Source organism: Zootoca vivipara, chromosome 6 (genome assembly GCF_963506605.1).
Source record: "Zootoca vivipara chromosome 6, rZooViv1.1, whole genome shotgun sequence".
Lineage (NCBI taxonomy): Eukaryota > Metazoa > Chordata > Lepidosauria > Squamata > Lacertidae > Zootoca > Zootoca vivipara.
The window spans coordinates 6012060-6034974 of NC_083281.1; the positions used below are offsets into that span (position 1 = coordinate 6012060).

General features: G+C 47.9%; 1 protein-coding gene across 2 annotated transcripts in view; it reads right to left on the reverse strand.

The window, feature by feature from the left end:
* Positions 1–213: 213 nt before the first annotated feature.
* The window catches only part of CERS4 (ceramide synthase 4), a 109837-nt gene continuing 87135 nt past the window's right edge, over positions 214–22915 (reverse strand). For both annotated transcript variants that reach the window (XM_035117930.2, XM_035117929.2), the window contains exons 3-11: positions 19773–19890; positions 18254–18372; positions 15925–15982; positions 14328–14378; positions 10855–10947; positions 8725–8853; positions 6157–6263; positions 3036–3192; positions 214–711 (exon numbers count right to left, since the gene is read on the reverse strand). In XM_035117930.2, coding sequence (XP_034973821.1) covers positions 523–711; positions 3036–3192; positions 6157–6263; positions 8725–8853; positions 10855–10947; positions 14328–14378; positions 15925–15982; positions 18254–18372; positions 19773–19890 — 1021 coding nt within the window. In that variant the 3' untranslated portion in view covers positions 214–522. The remainder of the gene's footprint in view (positions 712–3035; positions 3193–6156; positions 6264–8724; positions 8854–10854; positions 10948–14327; positions 14379–15924; positions 15983–18253; positions 18373–19772; positions 19891–22915) is intronic.

A 22915-nucleotide genomic window follows, 5' to 3' on the forward strand; every position in this document is an offset into this window, starting at 1 on the left:
GGATGGAGGCTCGGCCCAGCTTCCGCGAGGACGTCATCGCCTCCCAGGCCCACCCCTTTCGATTCGCGAGCTGGGATCCCTTGTTGTTTAACCCGCCTGCTTTCCAGCTCTCTGGAGCGGGCTGGCGGGAGCGAAAACCATCGATTGGGTGGGAATCGAATGGGTCCCTCGTCTGCCCACCCGCCCGCCCACCCGCCCGCCCACCCGCCCAACCACCCAACCAGGGCTCCAAGCAGCCTTGCCAAGCTGTATTCAGGACCGGCTGAATAGAACGGGGGAAGGCTGCCTTTATTCCACCCAACCTCATTCCCCCACCAGACCTCGCGGCAATCAACGTCGCCAACAGGATAATATTGCGAAAAGAAGCACAGTCCTTTGTTTGTTGTTCCTGCAGGGAGCAGAGGTTCAGCTAGGAGGCTAAGTTCGTGCCCTTGCGGGCCTACAAGAAGGAAAGACAAGCTGGCATGGACACAGGGGCAGGGTTGGTTAAGAGGCTGGGCAGTCGATGGTGCCTGGCTCAAGTTATCTTGTTTTGGCATCTCCGTTGGCGGCGGGGCTCCTGCCGTTCAGCTGCAGCGGGGGCTCCTTGATGATGCAGTTGCTGCTGGGCTCTGAGTGGATGGCACCGTTCCTCTTGGCTTCCTTCACCTGCCCTGCCTCCTCGTCCCCCTTCTCGCTTTCGTCCGAGTCGCTCCGGAGGTCCTTCTCCATCTGCCGGGAGAGAAACAGCTTTGGTCAACGGCGGCTGCTGCCCCTTCCCCTCTCCGCTGCTGTGCGGTTTGATTTGGAGCGCTGGCAAGGGGTATTCCTTGACCAGGGCTGGATGAACCATTGAGCAAAATCAGCCCTTGCTTTAGGCATCAGGGGCGCCACGCATGGGCGTAGGCAGGGGGGGTAGGAGGGGGCAGTTGCCCCCCCAGAAGCAGGGCCGCTGGCCAGCCTGCCCCGCTGCCCGCCCGGTGCCATCTCCCTTCTCCCTTGCTGGCTGTGGGGCGGGTGGAGGGAAAGCCAGCTTTCCCGCCACCCGCCCCAGCGATCGCGGAGGGGGAGGAGGGAATCAGAACAGCCCAATTTCAGGCTGATCCTGGCGCCCCCTCGCCCCTGCCGATCGCGGAGGGGTCAGAAGGGGTCGGAGCAGCCCTATTTCGGGCTGATCCTGGCGCCCCCTCGTCCCTGAACGACCATGGCTTTCCTTGCCCCACTGTGGCCCCTCCCCCTGTGCCTTGGCCCCGCCCCTTGCCCCCTAATTTTGATCCTGGCTACGCCCCTGGCACCACGGAAATTTCCCATCGTCAGGATTTTTAAAGGTCGCCAATGGCTCAGCTGAGTGTTCGTTTTCTCCGATGAAGGACAGCGGTACCTTGGTTTGCGAACAGCTTGGCTGCCGAACAAATTGGCCCCCGAACGCCGCAAACCTGGAAGGGAGTGTTCAGGTTTGTGGACGTTTTTCGGCAGCCGGACTACCGATGTGGTTTCCGCGGTTTCCGCTTGAGTGCAGGAAGCTCCCGCAGCCAATCGGAAGCCGCGCCTTGGTTTTCGACCGTTTCGGGAGTCGAACGGACTCCCAGAACAGACTAAGTTCGAGAACCAAGGTACCACTGTATATTAAAAACCCCAGTGGAACAACTAGGCAATAACTAGGTGCCTTATCTCTAGTAATCATAAAAGGTTATGAAAAGAATCATAAAATCACTTTTAAAGGTAAAGGTAAAGGGGCCCCTGGCCATCAGGTCCAGTCGTGTCCGACTCTGGGGTTGCGGCGCTCATCTCGCTCTATAGGCTGAGGGAGCCGCCGTTTGTCCGCAGACAGCTTCCAGGTCATGTGGCCAGCATACAAAGCTGCTTCTGGTGAACCAGAGCAGCGCACGGAAACGCTGTTTACCTTCCCGCCGGAGTGGTCCCTATTTATCTACTTGCACTTTGATGTGCTTTCGAACTGCTAGGTGGGCAGGAGCTGGGACCGAGCAACGGGAGCTCACCCCGTTGCAGGGATTCGAACCGCCGACCTTCTGAACAGCAAGCCCTAGACACTGTGGCTTAACCCACAGCGCCACCTGGGTCCCCTCTAGTAATCATAGAAGCTACATTAGTTTTGAGGATCTGATCGAAAGCTTTGCAATCAGAAAAAGTAGGGGAACATTTTTCAAACATAAAATGGAAGTATACAAAAACAAAAAAAATATCATCTTCCTGTAGGTTTCGTTTCATTTTGAAAAGTGAAGTTTCACTTGATGGTTTATTATTGTTCTGATCTGCCAGAATCTTTTTTTTTTTTGCTATTTATTTTGCGTTTTTGTTTTTGCGACTCTTTTTTGTTTTGTGACTGTGTGGAACCCAGTTCAGCTGCTGATTGATGGATTGTGTGAATGCAGCACCTTGTTTATTACTTTCATTTTATGGATCAGTGGTCTCGTCAGATAGTAAAATTCATGTCCAATTGCTGTCTTAGGGGTTGTTTTTTTTAAAGTCTGGAACAGATCAATCCGTTTTGCATTACTTTCTATGGGAAAGCGCGCCTTGGTTTTGGAACGCTTTGGTTTTGGAACGGACTCCCGGAACCAAAGTACCACTGTACTTGTAATGGAGCTTAATTTGCTCAGAGTAGGCACATGGAAAATAACGGGCACGACTAGCTTAGGCCCGTGAATTTCTACTCTTGAGCAGAACTTGGTCGGCAACATCCCACAGCAAAACACAACCACGGCAGAACGTCTATAATGAAAAACAATTAATAAACAATTCCATTAAAACTTGTATAATTTAATTCTTCTCTTTCCAGAGAAGAATCCTTGGAAAAGACCCTGATGTTGGGAAAGATTGAGGGCACTAGGAGAAGGGGACGTCAGAGGACAAGATGGTTGGACAGTGTTCTCGAAGCTACGAACATGAGTTTGACCAAACTGCGGGAGGCAGTGGAAGACAGGAGTGCCTGGCGTGCTCTGGTCCATGGGGTCATGAAGAGTCGGACACGACTAAACAACTAAACAACAATTTAACTTAGGCAAATGTTTGCAGCGCCCGATTTCGGTCCCTACCGTGCCGCTCTTGAGAAACTTGTAGACCATGTGGATGATTAAGAAAGACCAGAAGACGTGGAGCAGTTGGAGAATCATCAGAAGGGCATTCATGAAGTAATAGCCGAAGAAAGGCTGGTAAAGTTCCATTGAGTAGTAATATGTGTTGTAGATGACCCTGCGAGGAAGTTGCAGGGATTAATAACAAAAACACCATTGAGCGGCCCTGCCTTTATTCTGACATCAATTAAAAACCAACAATACAGTTTAAAAGAAATTTCCACCACATGCGAGTCGTAAAAATCTGCATTATCGATCGTCTAAGTCAGGGGTCGCCAAACTTTTTCAGAAGGGGGCCGGTCGACTGTCCCTCAGACCGTGTGGGGGGGCCGGACTATATTTTGAAGAAAAAATATGAACGAATTCCTATGCCCCGCAAATAACCCAGAGGTGCATTTTAAATAAAAGCACACATTCTACTCATGTAAAAACTCGCTGATTGCCGGACCGTCTGTTGGCCGGATTTAGAAGGCGATTGGGCTGGATCCGGCCCCCGGGCCTTAGTTTGCCTACCCATGGTCTAAGTCCAAGGCATGCCTTCCAAATGTCCCTATTTTCCAGGGACATTTCCTGGATTTACAGAAGCTGTCCCGGTTTCTGATTTGATCCCACAATGCCCCAATTTTCCTTAGGACGCCCCTATTTCCGTTGGAGGAATATTGGCATAGAATCATAGAGTTGGAAGAGACCACAAGGGCCATCCAGTCCAACCCCCTGCCAAGCAGGAAACACCATCAAAGCATTCCTGACATATGCCTGTCAAGCCTCTGCTTAAAGACCTCCAAAGAAGGAGACTCCACCACACTCCTTGGTAGCAAATTCCACTGCCAAACAGCTCTTACTGTCAGGAAGTTCTACCTAATGTTTAAGTGGAATCTTCTTTCTTGAAATTTGAATCCATTGCTCCGGCATGTATGGAGTGACGCAACGCCCAAGCCAACATTTTGTACGGCAAAAAAATAATAATAAACGGTTCCATGGTATTATGTCCAAGAGGGTCGCTCCAGGTGGCAAATCATGTTTAGCACATAAAATCTTTGGGAAACTTACCAGACTGGCTTCTGGTATCTATAACTGAGGTCAAAAAACCCATTTCACAGTTTAAAAACAGCAAAGCACCAGGCATAGACTATTTGCCCCCAGAACTATTGAAATCTAACATTGACTGGTGGGTCTCCCTGTTGGTGGTAATATTCTCATTTATCGATTCATCTGGGTTATTCCCTGAAGTTTGGGCCACAGCGGTAGTCATCCCTTTATTCAACAAGGGCCTTACATCCGATCCAGCTAGCTACAGTCCAATTGGTTTGCTGCCTGTAATTAGCAAATTATATGCAAAGCATCTTTACAATAAGCTATTCGATTGGATAACTGACGAAGCTATTCTTGCTGAAGAGCAAGCAAGATTTAGACGAGGGAGATCTACTATAGACCATTGCTTTGTACTAGCCCATTTTGCAGATAAGTAGGCTAAGAAACCAGGTGGTGTGCTATACGCAGGTTTCATTGATCTGAAAGCTGCATTTGATTCAATCTCTCAAACAAGACTATACAGTGGTACCTTGGTTTTCAAACGCCTTGGTGCTCAAACAACTTGGGACCCAAATACTGCAAACCTGGAACTAAGTGTTCCGGTCTGCGGACTTTTTTCGGAACTCGAACGTGCTCCGTTTTGAGTGCCACACTTCTGTTTTGAGTGTTACGCTGAGGTCTGTCTGTTTTTGCTACTTCTTTTGCATTTTTGTTTTTGCAGCTCTTTTTCTTTTTGTGACTGTGGAACCATAGAATCATAGAGTTGGAAGAGACCACAAGGGCCATCCAGTCCAACCCCCTGCCAAGCAGGAAACACCAGAAATAAACAGTAAATTGCAAGAACTCGGGCCAGGAGGAAGATGGATTTCAAGTGAATCATCAAAAGGGATCGGCAAATAAAAATAAAGGCAAACATACTTGGTACATTCTGACCATTAAAACATTGCTGGCGAAGAATTGTCGAAACAGGGCCTTGTCCTGGGATTTTCTCACTGGAATTTATCTTTATTTGCCTATTATACTGGAATCGATTCCTATTTGAGTTCTTCATTACATAAATAAAACCTTTTGAAGATTCACTTGAAATTCATCTTCCTCCTGGCCCCAGTTCTTGCAATTTACTGTTTATTTCTGGACTTCACCAAGAACTCCAATTTCTAAAGCAGGAAACACCATCAAAGCATTCTTGACGTATGCTTGTCAAGCCTCTGCTTAAAGACCTCCAAAGAAGGAGACTCCACCACACTCCTTGGTAGTGAACCCAGTTCAGCTACTGATTGATGGATTGTGTGACTGCAGTACATTGTTTACTTCTTTCATTTTATGGATCAATGGTCTCGTTAGATAGTAAAATCCATGTTCCATTGTTCTTTTAGGGGTTGTTTTTAAAAGTCTGGAACGGATTAATCCGTTTTGCATTCCTTTCCATGGGAAAGCGCGCCTTGGTTTTGGAACGCTTTGGTTTTGGAACGGACTTCCGGAACGGATTAAGTTTGAGAACCAAGGTACCACTGTATAACATAAATAGATTGGTTCAGGTCCTACCCTTTTGTAGCAGGAGAAAACAAACTTGCTCCATCTCCCATGGGACAACCCTTCTGATCCCTATCACATATAATATCTCAATCTCCTCTTCCTTCAGCTACATCAGGCATCCCCAAACTTCGGCCCTCCAGATGTTTTGGATTACAATTCCCATCTTCCCCGATCACTGGTCCTGTTAGCTAGGGATCATGGGAATTGTAGGCCAAAACATCTGGGGGGGCGCAGTTTGGGGATGCCTGAGCTACATGTACCCAACTTCCTCAACCATTCCTCATAAGGCTTGGTTTCCAGAGGCTCAGTTGCCCTCTGCACATGTTCCAACTTGTTAATAGGGATTATTCGACTGATTCATTGATTTCTATACTGCTTAATATGTATCAAAAATCTCTCTAAGAGGCGTGCAAAAACAACAGCGAAGCAACAACAGACAGGTCCCCCACCCACCGGAAAAACCAAGATTTCTCCATTTTCCAGCCCTTGAGATATTTGAAGATGTCTTACTTACTTGTAGGGGAAAATAACCAGGCGGGTGAAAAGGAAAACAGCAGAGAAAGTGAGGAAAAGCGTGTCACATATACGACGCCATTTCAGATAGTTGAATATCTTCGTGGGCTGGAGAAGGGTGCGGGGAGAAATGGGGGGACGGGGACGACAGAGGGGCACAAATGAAGGCTCAGGTGAGGTTTTGTCTGCAACTACTGTTCAGCCTGTGACCAGACTGCAAAGTTTCTCTGAGTTTTAACTGCAAACTCCAAAGATCACAACAAAATAAAAATATCCTTCCAGTAGCACCTTAGAGACCAACTAAGTTTGTCGTAGGTATGAGCTTTCGTGTGCATGCACACTTCTTCAGATACACTGAAACAGAAGTCACCAGACCCTTATGTATAGTCAGAGGGTGGGGGTGGGGGTATTACTCAGAAGCGTGGTGGGAATGGGTGATTGGCTGATAGGAGTGGTGAACCTGTTGACGACTGTTAACGACTGCAAACCCATGGAGAGACCTGGTCTGAATAAGGACACTGGATTCTTGTCTCATTATACATGATCAAGCTTTCTTTAGCACCTCACCCCTTGCTTTTTCCTGCAAGACCAATTGCAGTCGAGGGAGCCGGCATTTGTCCACAGACAGCTTTCCGGGTCATGTGGCCAGCAGGACTAAACCGCTTCTGGCACAACGGGACACCGTGACGGAAACCAGAGCGCACGGAGACGCCGTTTACCTTCCCGCCGCAGCGGTACCTATTTATCTACTCGCCTTAGTGTGCTTTTGAACTGCTTGGCTGGCAGGAGCTGGGACAGGGCAACGTTATTTTAGAATGCAGGAAAATCCCCAAAGCCATCTCGGCTTCTCTAATTCCTCTAAATATTTCCTAGGCAGATTTACAAATCCTGTCTTCATATTTGTGCATGAATAGGGGGGTGCATGTGACCTGGATTCAATAACTAAAGTACAGTGGTACCTCGGTCTCAAACTGCTCTGTTGCCAAACGTTTCGGCTCCCGAAAACCTGGAAGTAAAGGCTCCCGTTTTCGAACATTGTGCGGAAGGCGAACCTCTGACATGGCTTCCGTTAAGCGCAAGAGCCAACTAGAAGCTGCGCCTCGGTTTTCAAACATTTCGGAAGCCGAACGGGCTTCCGGAACGGATTATGTCCGAGAACCGAGGTACCACTGTATTTACAATCTCAAAATGGCTCGGCTGCCCAGGTAATGCAATCGATAAAACATTGTCAGGCATCCTGGCGCATAGGAGAGAAGCTATTGTACGTTGTGATGTACGTAAGAAGCTTTTAGGATGGTCTTTGGCTAAGAGGTTCGGCAGCATCTAAAATCTTTAGAGGAGCTTTTGTTCGGGGTCTCTCTTACCTCCCTGTGAGGGGAACGGGGAACAATTCTCGGCACCCTTAATAAACTGCAGTTCCCCTCAGATAGCTTTAAATAGATGGGGCCTCTCATTCTCTTCAAAGCAGTGTCTGTCCACTTAAACCAGGCATGGCCATACTTGGCCCTCCAGCTGTTTTGGGACTACAACTCCCATCATCCCTAGCTAACAGGACCAATGGTCAGGGATGATGGGAATTGTAGTCCCAAAACAGCTGGAGGGCTAAGTTTGGCCATGCCTGAGTTAAACCAACGGGCAACAGATTTAGGAGGAAGGACACACAACACGGGAATCATTTCAGAGAATGATAGAATCGTAAAGCTGGAAGGGACCACATGGGCCACCTAGTTCAACTCCTTGCAAATGCAGGAACCTTTTGCCCAGCGTGGTACTTGAACCCACAACCCTGAGCCTGAAATTAATTTCCTCGAAACAATCAGATTGTTTCAAGGTATGGCAAAAAGATATTTCTAAATAGATCTGGCAAGGGGAAAAAACTGAGAATAAAATATTGATAGATGCAAAAGAAAGAGGTTTTCCCCTTGCCAGATATGACATTATATTATGAGGCATCCTGCCTTTGCAGGTTGAAGGAATGGATGACATTAGAGAATTCACATATATTAGACCTAGAAGGTCATGATAATATTTTTGGCTGGCACGCTTATCTATGATGAAAAGGTGAAAGTCTATAGAGATTGAAATCAATTTCCATTGGGAGTGGGGCCGATACAGGGAGCTGGAGTTCAGCATCCACATCTAGGTATTGGGCAAATTCTCATGAGAAGATGCATCCAGGGCCGGCTTACCCATAGGTGCTAGGGGTGCAGGGCACCCAGGCACTGGGCTCTCAGGGGCGCCAGGCAGAGTCCAGGGCCAAGATTTGGAGTCCGGGGATTGAAGATCCAGGCAAGCCGACAGCCGCTGCAGAGCAGAGCAGAGCCCATTGGAACGCCACAGGCTTTTCTGTTGCAGGCATTGAGGCAGCCGGCCGGCTCTGCCTTCTTGTGCGCCTGGGGCTGGCGGGCCGTCGAGAGGCCCGCCCAGAGCATGCACGCTGCTCACACTAGGCGCCCAGCTTCCCTCCCAAGCCTCTGCATATGCTAAAGGCGACCCTGGATGCATCAAACCAGCAGGCTAGGCCAGTCCCTCTGGGATTTCCCCCTTCTGGGGCAGAGGCATCGCTTACCTCCAAGAAGCAGTCAGACGCATCGTGGATGACCATGACAAGGGTGCCAATGCGAATGTAGTTGGCACAGTAGGAGAAGCTGATGAGGAAAATCGTGGCTGCATGGTGGACAATCTGCTCGCCGAAGTCCTGTAGTTGGGGGGGGGGGGAGAGAGAGGAAACAGCAATGGAATGGCTGAGGACGCAACATGGATATATCGTTGGTAACACCGAGTAAACTGGCAAAAATATATACAGTACAGTGGTACCTCGGAAGTCGAACAGAATCCGTTGCAGAAGTCCATTCGACTTCCAAAACGGTCGGAAACCAAGGTGCAGATTCCGATTGGCTGCAGGAATCCCCTGCAGCCAATCAGAAGCCGCGTCGGACGTTTGGGTTCCAAAGAACGTTCACAAACCGCTTCCAGGTTTGCGGCGTTCGGGAGCCGAAACGTTTGACTCGCAAGGCGTTTGGGATCCAAGGTACGAATGTAACTCTAAATCAATCAAGTGTTGGAAATGTAGAGAGAAAGAAGGTTCTTTTTATCATATGTGGTGGTCTCATGGAAAGGTTAAAGCTTACTGGGGAATGATATACAATGAATTGAAAAATATGTTCAAAATAACTACACACAAGCTTTATTTTGGGGAATTATAGGGACAGAACAAACTATATTGTATAGAAATTTATTTATGTATGTTACCAAAGCAGAAAGAATGCCACTTGCCCCGAGGTGGAAAGTCCCAGTAAAGGAAGAATGGATACAAAAACTTACGAAATATGCAGAAATGGTGAAACTTACCGGAAGAATAAGAAATCAAGATAACAAAACATTTTATACAAGAATGGAAATGGTTTATTGAATATTTACAGATAAATTGCAAACGGATAAAAACACCAGCAGGATTGTTGTAATAACCTGAAGTTTCACAAGAGTATATATTTAAAACAGTTAATTTAAATGGGGATATTAAATGAATTTGGATATGCAGAAGATAATAATAAAAAAATAAGTTTATACATTTCATTAGTTTAACAATCAATTTGACATTTCAAGAGCTGACTTCCTTCCCCCTCTTTCTGCGGTTCCTTAAATTTATTTCCAATATCTTCTGCATATCCAAATTAAATTAATTTGCTCATTCATTCATCTACCAATATTACCCTATTTCAGGCACGGCCAAACTTGGCCTTCCAGCTGTTTTGGGACTACAACTCCCATCATCCCTAGCTACCTGGACCAGTGGTCAGGGATGATGGGAACTGTAGTCCCAAAACAGCCGGAGGGCCGAGTTTGGCCATGCCTGCCCTATTTATCAAGTCTAATGCGCCATCGAATCTAATGCACATCTTGATTTCCAGAACCTTGAACCCCACCCCCCCAAAAAGGTATTTGCTAGTGAATGTAAATGTGCCAATGCGCACCTTAATATCCGCGAACATAATTTGGCCGAAAAAGGCAAGCGTTCGAGTAAATGTGGTATTAATCGGGGGAAGGTTTTCACCTGGTTCCTATAGACCAGGGGTGGCCAACTTCCAAGAGACTGCGATCTACTCACAGAGTTAAAAACTGGCAGTGATCTACCCCCTTTTGGGGGGTTCAGGTCAAAGTTGAACTTTTTTTCAGGAAGGAAAGCCCTGTTTTTGGGGTTCACGTAAAAGTTGTTGCGCTTCTTTAGGAAGGAGGAAAGCGACATCGAGCTTTTTTTTTTTTTAGGAAGGAAAGCCCTATTTTTGGTGGTTCAGGTCATTTTAGGGGTGCAGGGCAAAGGTGTTGAGTTTTTTTAGGGGAGCCATGGTTTTTTTTAGCAATTGCGGGGGGAGCCACAGTTTTTTAGCTTTTTTTGGGGGGAGCCACTGATCTACTGGTGATCTACCACAGACGTCCAGTGATCTACCGATAGATCACGATCTACCTGTTGGACATGCCTGCTATAGACAGGCAAGGAAGGTGCCCACAGATGGGGAGCCACCGCAGAAAAGGCCCCGTTCTCGTGTTGCCACCCTCCAGACCTCTCATAGAGGAGGCACACAAAGAAGGGCCTCGGAGGATGAATGTAGAGTCTGGGGCGGTTTATAGGGAGAGAGTCAGATCTTATCTTGTCCGAGTCTTGACTGACTGCCCTCCCCCCCCCAAAGCTTCCACTCACCTTCCGCTTGATGTCGAAAGGCAGCGTGAAAACCAGCGAGCAATAGAACGAGAGCTCCAGCATGTAGTAGCTGAAGATGGAGGGGAGCAGAGGCTGCGGTGCCGAAAACAAGAGGCATAGGAAGGAGAGAGAGAGAGAAGTAACGTTATTCCGATAAATCTGAAAAAGCATATCAAGACTAGACTGCTGCCGTGGGCTTTGCATGGGGCTGCCCTTGGGCCTGGTCCGGAATCTCAGTCAGTTTGCATTTCTCAGTAGTGCAGAAATGAATGAAACTTCATTTGCATCAGCCACCGGCCGTAGCGATAAAACAACAATATAAAGAATAGAAAGAAAAAGTCTATTATATAAAATACATTTTAGGGTATCGAATCAATAGTCAAATAGTGGATGTTAGTCTGATTGCCCCAGCTAAAAGCCTTGCCACCTTTGCTGTCACCTTCTCATCTTGATCTGCCAAGAGAAAGGACTGGGCGACCCGGAATGGACAATAAAAGAGGGCAAGCCAGAAGGGCATGCGACACCGATTCAGGACTGCTGTGTCCACAAGGACATAAGGGTTTTTCATGTGGAATATACAGTGGTGCCTCGCTTTACGAATGCCTTGCACAACGAAAAACTCGCTAGACGAAAGAGTTTTGCATTGCGCGAGGCATTCGTAAGACGACAAAATTTTCTATGACCGCCGCTTCGTCTTACGAAGCGCGGCCATAGAAAGCAGCAAAGGAAGATCAGCTGTCAGCGCGGGAAGCTGACAGCTAATCTTCCTTTGCCGGGGGGGGGGGGACGGAGCCGAAACGCGGCGGTGCGGCGGCTGCCCCTGCCTGTCTTCCCCTTGGCTCGGGGAGGACAGGCGGGGGCAAGCAGCGCCCGCTGCGATTCGACTCTGTCCCCCGCCGCTGCCTCTTGCCCCGCACCCCCAGCACAGAGCGCAACTTCAGAGGTCTCCGAAGTTGCGCTCCATGCTGGTGGAGGCAGGCGAGAGGCGGCGGCGGGAGAAGGTTTTCCCCCACCGCCGCCTTTCGCCCCTTTTGGAGACCTCTGAAGTTGCGCTCCGTGTCGGGGGAAGCAGGCAAGGCGGTGGCTGGGAGAAGAGGGCTTCTCCCCCCGCCGCCTTGCACACAGCCGTCATCGGACGGGGCTTCGGAGACCTTCTCCGAAGCCCCGTTGCATGCCGCTGCCAGTCCCTCAGAGCCTATAGGAACGCATTGATTAAGTTTCAATGCATTCCTATGGGAAACTGGGACTCGCTAGATGAAAAATTCGTGACACGAATTGACCCGTGGAACGAATTAATTTCGTCTAGCGAGGCACCACTGTACTGGAATCATCCCTCAAGTGCAGCCAAGGGCAAGACATTCAATCTTGCAAGAGTAAAAGAGCACCTATGTTTTAGAATTGCTAGGTTACGCACATAGGGTGGCAGAGAGTCGACATGGGAAGGTGGAAAATAGGCATACCACGGGCAAAATTTCCTTATTGTGGCCCAATTGCTCTGGCTCTCGATATCATTTAGGCGCTGACAAATTAGACTGTTTGCTTTACTAAAACCCAAAGCGAGTAGCTGTTGTGGTGATAAACCACCAGAGTGAAGTGTCTGATAGACAATTTTAGCCCAGGCGCTCTTGTGACAATCTTGCCGCAGATCCTTAGTGCAGAAAGTATGGATCTGATGATGTGCAGAGATCTTTCCTATTCTGATTAATTCAAGAGGGTTCTGGAAGCTTCTCTGTGTGAAAGAAGCAAGCAGAAGGTTCCTGATGTGTGGGTTATCCTTCCAAGAAGCCGAGCACAGCTGGCTTAAATTGTTCCTGTTAGCTTTTTCTGTCAGGGTCATGCTGACTATAATAGTGAGGCCAGAAGGAGTCTGGGCTTCATTCTCTCTCTTTTCGTTCTAGTGTGGTGTTTTGTACATAGCGTTAAGGTTCTAGTCTTATTATAAGTTATAGTAAGGTTAAGTCAAGTCTGCTGCAACTGGATTTCTTTGATCTGGATTCAGGGCCAATCCTGAATGTATGGGAATGTGTGGGAATGTATGGGAAGGAGCGTCTCCACCCCCATTGTTCAGCCCGGACACTGAGGTCCAGCTCCGAGGGCCTTCTGGCGGTTCCCTCGCTGCGAGAAGCCAAGTTACAGGGAACCAGGCAGAGGGCCTTCTCGGTAGTGGCACCCGCCCTGTGGAACGCCCTCCCAGCAGATGTCAAAGAGAAAAACAACTACCAGACTTTTAGAGGACATCTGAAGGCAGCCCTGTTTAGGGAAGCTTTTAATCTTTAAGAAATTAGTGTATTTTAATATTTCTGTTGGAAGCCGCCCAGAGTGGCTGGGGAAACCCAGCCAGATGGGCAGGGTATAATTAATTAATTAATTAATTAATTAATTAATATTATTATTCGTGACCGCTATGCTCATTTGCCTTCAGTAGCAGTAAAGCTCTGCCGGATGAAATATCTATTCTCTGGGAACCCTGCGACGTGCTTAAGCTTTTACTCTGCTAACTATACATTGGAATCTACTCTGGAATCTACTCTACATTGCGTAGGCTTCCAATGATCCTGGAGCGGGTTCAAGGCCTCAGCTGCAAGTCAGGCCATTCTTGCCCCTTGTCTCATGCTGTGTGAGCACATTTCCAGCAGAGGATGATGATGATGATGATGATGATGATGATAATAATAATAATAATATAGGTTTTTTTTGTGGGAGCTCTTCTAAAACATCTGCACTGGCTGCCCATATGCTGCTGGGGCAGACTCAAGGTTCTTGTGCCAATATTCGAAGCCTTGAACAATTTGTTCTATCATTGACGTGGAATCATAGAATTGTAGAGTTAGAAGGGACTCCAAGAGTAATCTAGTCCAACCCCATGCTGTGGAACACACTTCTGGGAGAAACTCCAGCAGGCGTCCTTGCTTTCGACTCTTAGGGTGTCTCTTGGAGACCTTTTGAGGCCAGCAGGGGACTGTGCAACTGTTTAAAATTTCCTTGAGTAGCTAATAATAATAATAATAATAATAATAATAATAATAATAATAATAATAATAGAAGATTTGCCTGACACGTGCACAACCGCCGCCAGTCAGTGCTGGCAATATGGAACTTGATGGCCTGGCTTAGTCTAAGGCAGCTTCCCAAGTTCTTTACGTCCTTTAATTCAGAACCATGAGGACTGGAATCTTGCTGTGTTTTCGAAGGAGGTTCTGCAGTACTCGCAGGCAGAAAGCCCCAAGTTCGGGCCTGGTAAGGCTGGCAAGGTAGACCCATTGAAGAGTCCCGGGCAAGTGCCCCTTGATATTCTCAAGCACCTCGGACGTTAAAAACCCAAGTTTTAAGCCTCTTGTCAATCTCACGCTCGGAAAGGCTGAACGGATTTCGGTTTCGTGTCGTTCCGCACACCTTATCTGTGTGTAGCATCCGGACAATTTATTATTATTACTTAACTCACGGATTGCTGATGAAATTTCTCGTCTGCTTACCTGCTGTGGATACCTGACCCAACATTCGCGGTGGTCCCAGAACCAGGGTTTCTGTAAGGAGACAAAAATCTGTAAGAATAATTGCACATCTCTCCACCGTCCCATAAGCCCCACAGGAAAAGGGTTGGGCACATACAACTGTTGGGCTGATTGGCTGTGGGGAGCAAGGGGGAGCTCTAGGAGTTGTCGTTCAACAACATCTCTTCCCCCTTGAGGCATTTTCAGGACCCACTCTGCTCCTGCGACTGTAAATTGCTTTAGCTTGGTGTGGGAATGTTCAGGGTGGCAGGAGAGGATATATTGTTTATTCATATCCTTCCTAACTTGCGCTAGCAAGTTCCTTTACTTAGCAGAGTTTACATTCCCCTTTGCACACCACAGCAGATAGCTGGTTGCAGGCTCGTGTGAGCCTCTCACTATTATACAACTCAGTCTGTCTCAGACTCAATTGTACGTTCCTGGTAAGTTCCCTTGAATCCCTCTTAAAAGAGTAAAGACACCACAATCTTATTCAAAGTCAATAAAAGAAGTTTACTCGCATCATCAATTCACAGTTGGATCCCTGAAGGCAGACTTAGTTACAAATACAGTATGTACATGTGGATCTACCCCATATGGTGGAATAACCCCAGTGCTTCTGCCAGCTGAGAGCTAGCAGAGCAGTCTTCAAACGAAGAAGGAAGTCAAAAAGAGGGAGGTGTGCTGCGTGACTCGTCCTTTTTTACCTGGACAGGTAAGGTCACACCAACCTTCTATCACATGCAAAAGGAAGGATGTTTCAGCCAGGAGGAACAGGAAGTTTCGACTGGCTGAGCCAAACACTCCCTCGCACGTCTTCTCCAACATAACAAGGAATGTTGTACTTGATTGCCTCTCATAAATCACAATCGACTGGCTTGGCTCCCGAACAAATTGGCTCCCGAACGCCGCAAACACCAGAAGTGAGTGTTTTGGTTTGCGGACATTTTTCGGAAGCCCAACCTACGAAGCAGCTTCCAATTGAGTGCAGGAAGCTCCTGCAGCCAATCGGAAGCCGTGCCTCAGTTTTCGGACCGTTTCAGGAGTCGAACGGACTCCTGGAATGGATTGAGTTCGAGAACCAAGGTACCACTGTAATTGTATTTAGCGTCTGGATTTTATTTATTTACTTATTTTTTAAAAAACCAACGCATTCCATTTATAGTTTTCAATTTTACAACAAATACATCATTATTAATATCACCTCGTTATCTGCAACTTCCCTTCCCCCGCCTCCCGTGGTTTGTTAAAATTTCCCCTATTCGACTGCAGATCCGAAATACCCCTTTAGCCTTTTATTTCCCCCTTCCGTCTTATTTCATTTTATTAATCTGTCTCTGATTATTCTAATAATATGCTATCGTTTTATGATGTTTACAAAATTTCCTTCGCGTATTCCGCAATTCCCCCCCCCCCCCGGTTCTTTCTTAAAAGCCGCCCGTTCACAGCACCTCTGTGTTATCCAGATTGAGCTTTGGGTCGCATTCGCGGCCCAAATGCAGTTTTGGCATCTGAGACAGCGGGCTGCCTTTTGGGATAAGGAGCTACGAAACTGAAAAGTGTTGTTGTTGCAACTCACGTCGTGAAGGACTGCCAAACCGGTGCAAAAGGAAGTGTAGTAAAATGTGCACCTCCAGCTGCAAGGGAAAAACAAAAATCAGAGCAGATCTGTGAGGTCAGGACTTGGGAGCAGGACTAAGTCGGACGAACGGAATCCACTGGATACAACTTGAGTTCTCCCAACATTCCGCAAAGCAGTTTTGTCTAACAGGACACATTTGTTGTTATGCATAGTAGAATTACTTTTGTACAGGCCAAGGGAGCCGGCATTTGTCCGCAGACAGTTTTTCCGGGTCCTGTGGCCAGCAGGTCTAAGCCACTTCTGGCGAAAGCAGACCATTTGCAGTCGTTAACGGTCACCAACAGCTATCAGTCTGTCAATCACCCCTCCCTCCACCCTTCTGAGTAATACCCCCACCCCCACCATCTGACTATATATAAGCGCCTGGGGACTTCTGCTTCAGTGTATCTGAAGAAGTGTGCATGCACACGAAAGCTCATACCTATGACAAACTTAGTTGGTCTCTAAGGTGCTGCTGGGAGGAATTTTTTTATTTTTGTTTTGGCACGGAAACACCGTTTACCCTCCCGCCGGAGTGGTACCTATTTATCTACTTATCGAACTGCTAGGTGGGCAGGAGCTGGAACCGAACAATGGGAGCTCACCCTGTCTCGGGGATTCGATCGCCGGCCTTTCGATCGGCAAGCCCAAGCGGCACAGTGGTTTAACCCACAGCGCCACCCGCGTCCCACATAGTCATCTTCAAATTATCTCAAGAGCTGTCACGTGGAGCGATATTGTTTTCTCCTGCTTCGGAGGGTAGGACTCAAACGCACGGCTTCGAGTTGCAAGCGAGGAGATTCCGACTCAACATCAGGAAGAGCAGTTTCGACAGTGGGAACGCTCTCCCTCGGGAGGTGGTGGACTCTCCTTCCTCAGGGGTTTTTAATCAGAGGTTGGACGGCCGTCTGTCATGGACTCTTGAGCTGTGATTCGTGCATTTCAGGGGGTTGGACTAGATGGCCCTTGGGGTCCCTTCCGCTCTATAGTTGTATGATTCGAACAGTGAATACTGATTCACTGGAATGGTATCTGTCCTACATCTGAGATGAATAAAGGGATATTTTTGTGCTTCTGTTCCTGTTTCCATTTCTGTTTAAATCCTCTGGCACTCCTGAAGGCACTAGCATCCCATTCTGCTCTCAAAATGTTGACAGGATATATATCCCCATCATGGGGATTTGAACCGCCGACCTGATGGTGGTTTCCTGCTCGGCAGGGGGTTGGACTGGATGGCCCTTGTGGTCTCTTCCAACTCTACGATTCTATGATTCTATGACCTTCTGATCGGCAAGCCCAAGAGGCTCAGTGCTTTAGACCACAGCGCCACCCGCATCCCTATTATCATCTCTATGGGGAATCAAAACTCCAAGGGTAAAATTATCTACTTTAGAAGTAAACCCATATTAAAAGGAGGGGAATGGAAATTTTCCTAATCTTGCATTCTATCATTTGGCAGTCCACTTGAAAGCGATTGTTTAAGCGACAAATGCTCGTGTCGCTTAAAGAAAGGGTTTTGATAACAGGCTGTTCTAGGGCAGCGTTAGCAATTTTGCCTTTTGGTAAGGATGAGTAAACCATAATTAAAATGTCCCGACATCTTGGGTCACATGGAAGAAGCAGCAGCAGCACAAACTGTTCAGGAGAACATTTAGTCAAAATATGTTTCTGAAGAAGTGTGCATGTACACGAAAGCTTATGCCAAGAACAAACTTAGTTGGCCTCTAAGGTGCTACTGCGCAATTTATTTATTTATTTTGTATATTTTGACTGCGTCAGACCAACACGGCTACCTACCTGAGTCAAAATATATAGCTCTACCCGATTTTGCTAAATGCAACAACACTATTTATTGGGTGCTACTAAAAGGATTCTATAATAATAGAATCAGGCCGAAAGAAGCAAATAATAAAAAAAGCACTTGGACATTGCTAGGCAAATAGGTATGGCGCTTATTCCAGATCTAACAGCTTCACTTAAAAAGCTGTCGCTTTAATGAAATTATGATTCAGAACTGACAACTCTGAGCAATGCAGACAAAGAATAATAGAATTGTGAACCCCAAGCGTCCAGGGTTCCCCAAACTTGGGTCTGCAGCTGTTTCTGGACTACAATTCCCATCATCCCTGAGCACTGGTCCTGCTAACTGGGGATGATGGGAGTTGTAGTCCACCAAACAGCTAGTTTGGGAAACCCTGCTTTAGAGTCTTCGGGCCTTTTAATCTTAAACACTGGCAATTTCTGGGTGAAAGATCTTAAACAGCGTGCGTGCTTTGATGTTTCTCACCTGGCTTCGCAGAACTTCTTGGTCAAGCTGGGCCTGTCCTGGTTACGGCGATATCGAAACCATCTCTCCACCTGCCTGGGTTGTAAGTCGCACTGCTTGGCCAGACCGGCAAGCTCGCCCTGAAAAAGAAGCCGGGGAACAGGTAGGTCATCGCAGTAGATCCCCCAAATCTCAACAACTCTGGTAGATCACTGCCCATTTTGTTATAGTGGGAGTAGATCTCAGTCTCTTGAAAGTTGGACATGCCCGCCCTATGGGATGACAGGTGATTGGCAGGTGATGGGAATGCCTTGGCGGACTGTCGGTCAGGTGGTTGGCAGGTAGGTTATCCCACCCACCTGTCAAGGTTGGCCCCCGGAGGGTGGGGGGAGGGATACAGCCAAAAAGGTTCAACACCCCTGCTTTAAGGTTTAGCTATGGTTTATAATCTATGGTTAACATTAACATTTTATATTTTTGTTGTTGTTGCAAACCAGGCAGTTGTAGAAAAAGTGATCTGGATGCAATTGCTTGTATGTTTTGGGGGGACAGGGTGCGTGTGCATGTGGGGGACTCCCTGGTCCTGTATGGGGTAACTCTGCCCCTGAAGGACCAGGTGCGCAGCCTGGGAGTCATTCTGGACTCACAGCTGTCCATGGAGGCGCAGGTCAATTCTGTGTCCAGGGCAGCTGTTTATCAGCTCCTATCTGGTACGCAGGCTGAGACCATCCCTGCCTGCGGACTGTCTCGCCAGAGTGGTGCATGCTCTAGTTATCTCCCACTTGGACTACTGCCATGCGCTCCACGTGGGGCTACCTTGGAAGGTGACCCAGAAACTACAACTAATCCAGAATGCGGCAGCTCAACTGGTGAATGGGAGTGGCCGCCGGGACCATATAACACCAGCCCTGAAAGACTTACTGTACATTGGCTCCCAGTACGTTTCTGAGCACAATTCAAAGTGTTGGTGCTGACCTTTCAAGCCCTAAGCGGCCTCGGCCCAGTATACCTGAAGGATCGTCTCCACCCCCATCGTTCAGCCCGGACACTGAGATCCAGCGCCGAGAGCCTTCTGGTGGTTCCCTCGCTGCGAGAAGTGAAGTTACAGGGAACCAGGCAGAGGGCCTTCTCGGTGGTGGCACCCACCACCCTGTGGAATGCCCTCCTATCATATGTCAAGGAAATACACAACTACCTGTCTTTTAGAAGACATCTGAAGGCAGCCCTGTTCAGTGAAGTTTTTAATGTTTGACGTTTTATTGTGTTTTCAAGAGTGGTTGGGGAAACCCAGCCAGATGGGTGGGGTATGTATATATATATAAATAAATAAATAAATAAATAAATAAATAAATAAATAAATAAATAAATAAATAATGTGTCTCTTTTTTTGGAGGGGAGGTGTTTAACCTAAATGCTGGTGCTGTACATTCACATTCCACTTTGTTTAGTGGCTGAAGAATAGCAAATCTGGCAGGAGAAAAACAGCCCTCCCTCCAGGAACCAGTAGAACCTGGTTGCAAAGACTTCTGCAGTCACTTACCTCTTTGGGGCTTTTTCTTTGCGTGGTGTAAAAAGCTTCCAGGACGGGGTTCGGAGGAGCTTTCCTTCGTATTTTCTCCCTCAGTCCCATTTTTCTGCTCAGCGGCACAGCGACAATCCTGCAGAGGAGAATGAGTCAGGTCAGCAGGTGCTGTTTTCTGCCTGGGTTTGGTCACAAAATGCCAGGAAAAGGAACAGAAGGCAACTTGGGGTCAAACACTGCTTGTCAGCCACTTACCACCAGAGTCGCTACAGGTATAATAATAATAATAATAATAATAATAATAATAATAATAATAATAAAGGTAAAGGGTCCAGTCGTGACGGACTGGGGTTGTGGCGCTCATCTCGCATTATTGGTCGAGGGAGCTGGCGTATAGCTTCCAGGTCATGTGGCCAGCATGACAGAGCCGCTTCTGGCAAACCAGAGCAGCACATGGAAACGCCGTTTACCTTCCCGCTGTAGTGGTACCTATTTATCTACTTGCACTTTGACGTGCTTCCAAACTGCTAGGTTGGCAGGACCTGGGACCAAGCAACGGGAGCTCACCCCGTCGCAGGGATTCGAACCGCCGACCTTCTGATCGGTAAGCCCTAGGCTCTGCGGTTTAACCCACAGCGCCACCTGCGTCCCAATAATAATAATTTAATAATTTATTATTTATACCCTGCCCATCTGGCTGGGTTTCCCCAGCCACTCTGGGCGGCTTCCAAACGAATATGAAAAACAGTACAGCATCAAACATAAAAAACTTCCCTAAACAGGGCTGCCTTCAGATGTCTTTTAAAATTAGGATAGCTGCTCATTTCTTTGACATCTGATGGAAGGGCGTTCCACAGGGCGGGTGCTGCTACCGAGAAAGCCCTCTGTCTGGTTCCCTTTAACCTCACTTCTCGCAATGAGGGAACCGCCAGAAGGCCCTCGGTGCTGGATCTCAGTGTCCGGGCTGAATGATGGGGGTGGAGACGCTCCTTCAGGTATACAGGACAGAGGCCGTTTAGAATGAGGCTTCCTCACTGTCGTCACAAGTAAAGGTAAAGGTAAAGGACCCCTGAACGGTTAAGTCCAGTCAAAGGTGACTATGGGGTTGCGGCGCTCATCTCGCTCTATAGGCCGAGGGAGCCTGCGTTTGTCCACAGACAGCTTTCCAGGTCATGTGGCCAGCAGGACTAAACCGCTTCTGGCGCAACGGGACACCGTGACGGAAACCAGAGCGCACGGAAACGCCGTTTACCTTCCCGTCGCAGCGGTACCTATTTATCTACTTGCCCTGGTGTGCTTTCAGACTGCTAGGGTGGCAGGAGCTGGGACAGAGCAACGGGAGCTTGCCCAGTCACAAACCTTCTGATCGTCACAAGTAAGCTGAGGCTTCTTGCATATCGAGTGTGGAGATGATTAGGGAGGCAGGAGATGATATAGTATATTATTTAATGATCTCCTTCCTAACTTGCGCTAGCAAGTTCCATGTTCTAGCAGAGTTCCAAACATCGCCCTTTTAAAATTACGCAGCAATCAGCTTGTTGCTGACTCATCTGAGTCTTACTATTAGAGATTCCTTCCTGGTAAAATCCCCTCTAAGCCCTCTTAAAAAGAATAAACACAAGATTAACGTTAATATGAAAGTCGCTTACTCACAGATTCATTCAGGTTCACAGACCAGAAATCAGCGTGTTTTTACATGAGTGGAATGTGTCCTTTTATTTAAAATGCATCTCTGGGTTATTGGTGGGGCATAGGAATTTGTTCATATCCCCCCCCCCAAAAAAAACCAATATAATCTGGCCCACCACATGGTCTGAGGGACAGTGGACCGGCCCATGGCTGAAAAAGGTTGCTGACCCCTGGCTTAGGGCCAAATAAAGCGTATAGGGTAGGACTCGAAGCCGTGGCTTCAAGTTACAAGAAAGGAGACTCTAGCTAAACATCAGGATTTCCGGTATCACGCTGCGCCAGTCCAGCCCACAGACGATCTCCGTGGGAGTGATCCGGCCCATGTCCGGTAAACCTTTCTGACAATAAGAGCTGTTCGACAGTGGAATGGTCTGCCTCGGGAAGGTGGTGGACTCTCCTTCCTTCAAGGTTTCTCAGCAGACGTTGGGTGGCCGTCTGTCATGGATGCTTTAGCTGAGATTCCTGCATTGCAGGGGGTTGGACTGGATGGCCCCTGAGGTTCCCTCCCAACTCTACAATTCTATGATTCTACGGAAAATTTTGGGTGGATAAAAGAAAAGGATTTTCCCCTGTAGGAGGTAAGTTTTGGAACTCTCTCCCACCAACCTAGAAAGAGAAATGGACAAATTTGTGGAGGAAAAGGCTGGTTGTGTGGGCTACTCTTCCACTGCTGGAGGAAGCGATGCTTCTGAATTCCATTTGCTAGAAACTGCAGGCAGGGAGATCGCTGCTGTGTTCGTTTCCTGATTGCAAGCTTCCCAGGGATATCTGGTGGGTCCCCATGGGAACAGGATGCTGGACATTGGAACCCAGTTCTCTCCGAACCAAATCTTTCATTCTAGATTGCCTCTGAGCACCTGCAGAGTGCCTTTTCCCTTTTGCAACTTGGGGGTGCTGGACTGGATCCAACCGGCACCTCATGTCCTCATCTTCTAAGCTGAAACAGCCTGCCTTTAGGCATTGCTAAATTGCTTCTCTGTAAGCGCAGCCAGTCCCTGGGGCAAATGAGTATTTATTGATGAGTTGGCTCTAAAAAGGCAGGAGAACTTCGCTCGGAGAGATAATTGCTCCATTACAGAGCTCCTGCTTTACAGGCAGAAAGGGTTTCGGGAGTGAGGAATAGCGAGAGTTTTCTGGAAATGGCTTTGGGCATGTGAAGGGGGACAGAATCATAGAGCTGGCAGGGACCCCAAATATCATCTAGTCCAGGGGTCAGCAAGGTTTACTGGACATGGGCCGGATCACTCCCACAGAGATCGTCTGTGGGCCGGACTTGCGCAGCGCGATGCCGGAAATCGCACCTGTGCATGTCTGTGGCGCCGGAAACTGCTTCTGCGCATGCCCAGATGCTGAAAATCACACCTGCGCAGAAGCGATTTTCGGCGTCTGGACATGTGCAGATGCGGTTTCCAGTATCTGTGCATGCGCAGGCGCAATTTCCGGTGCCGCTTGGCAAGTCCCCACGCCGCACT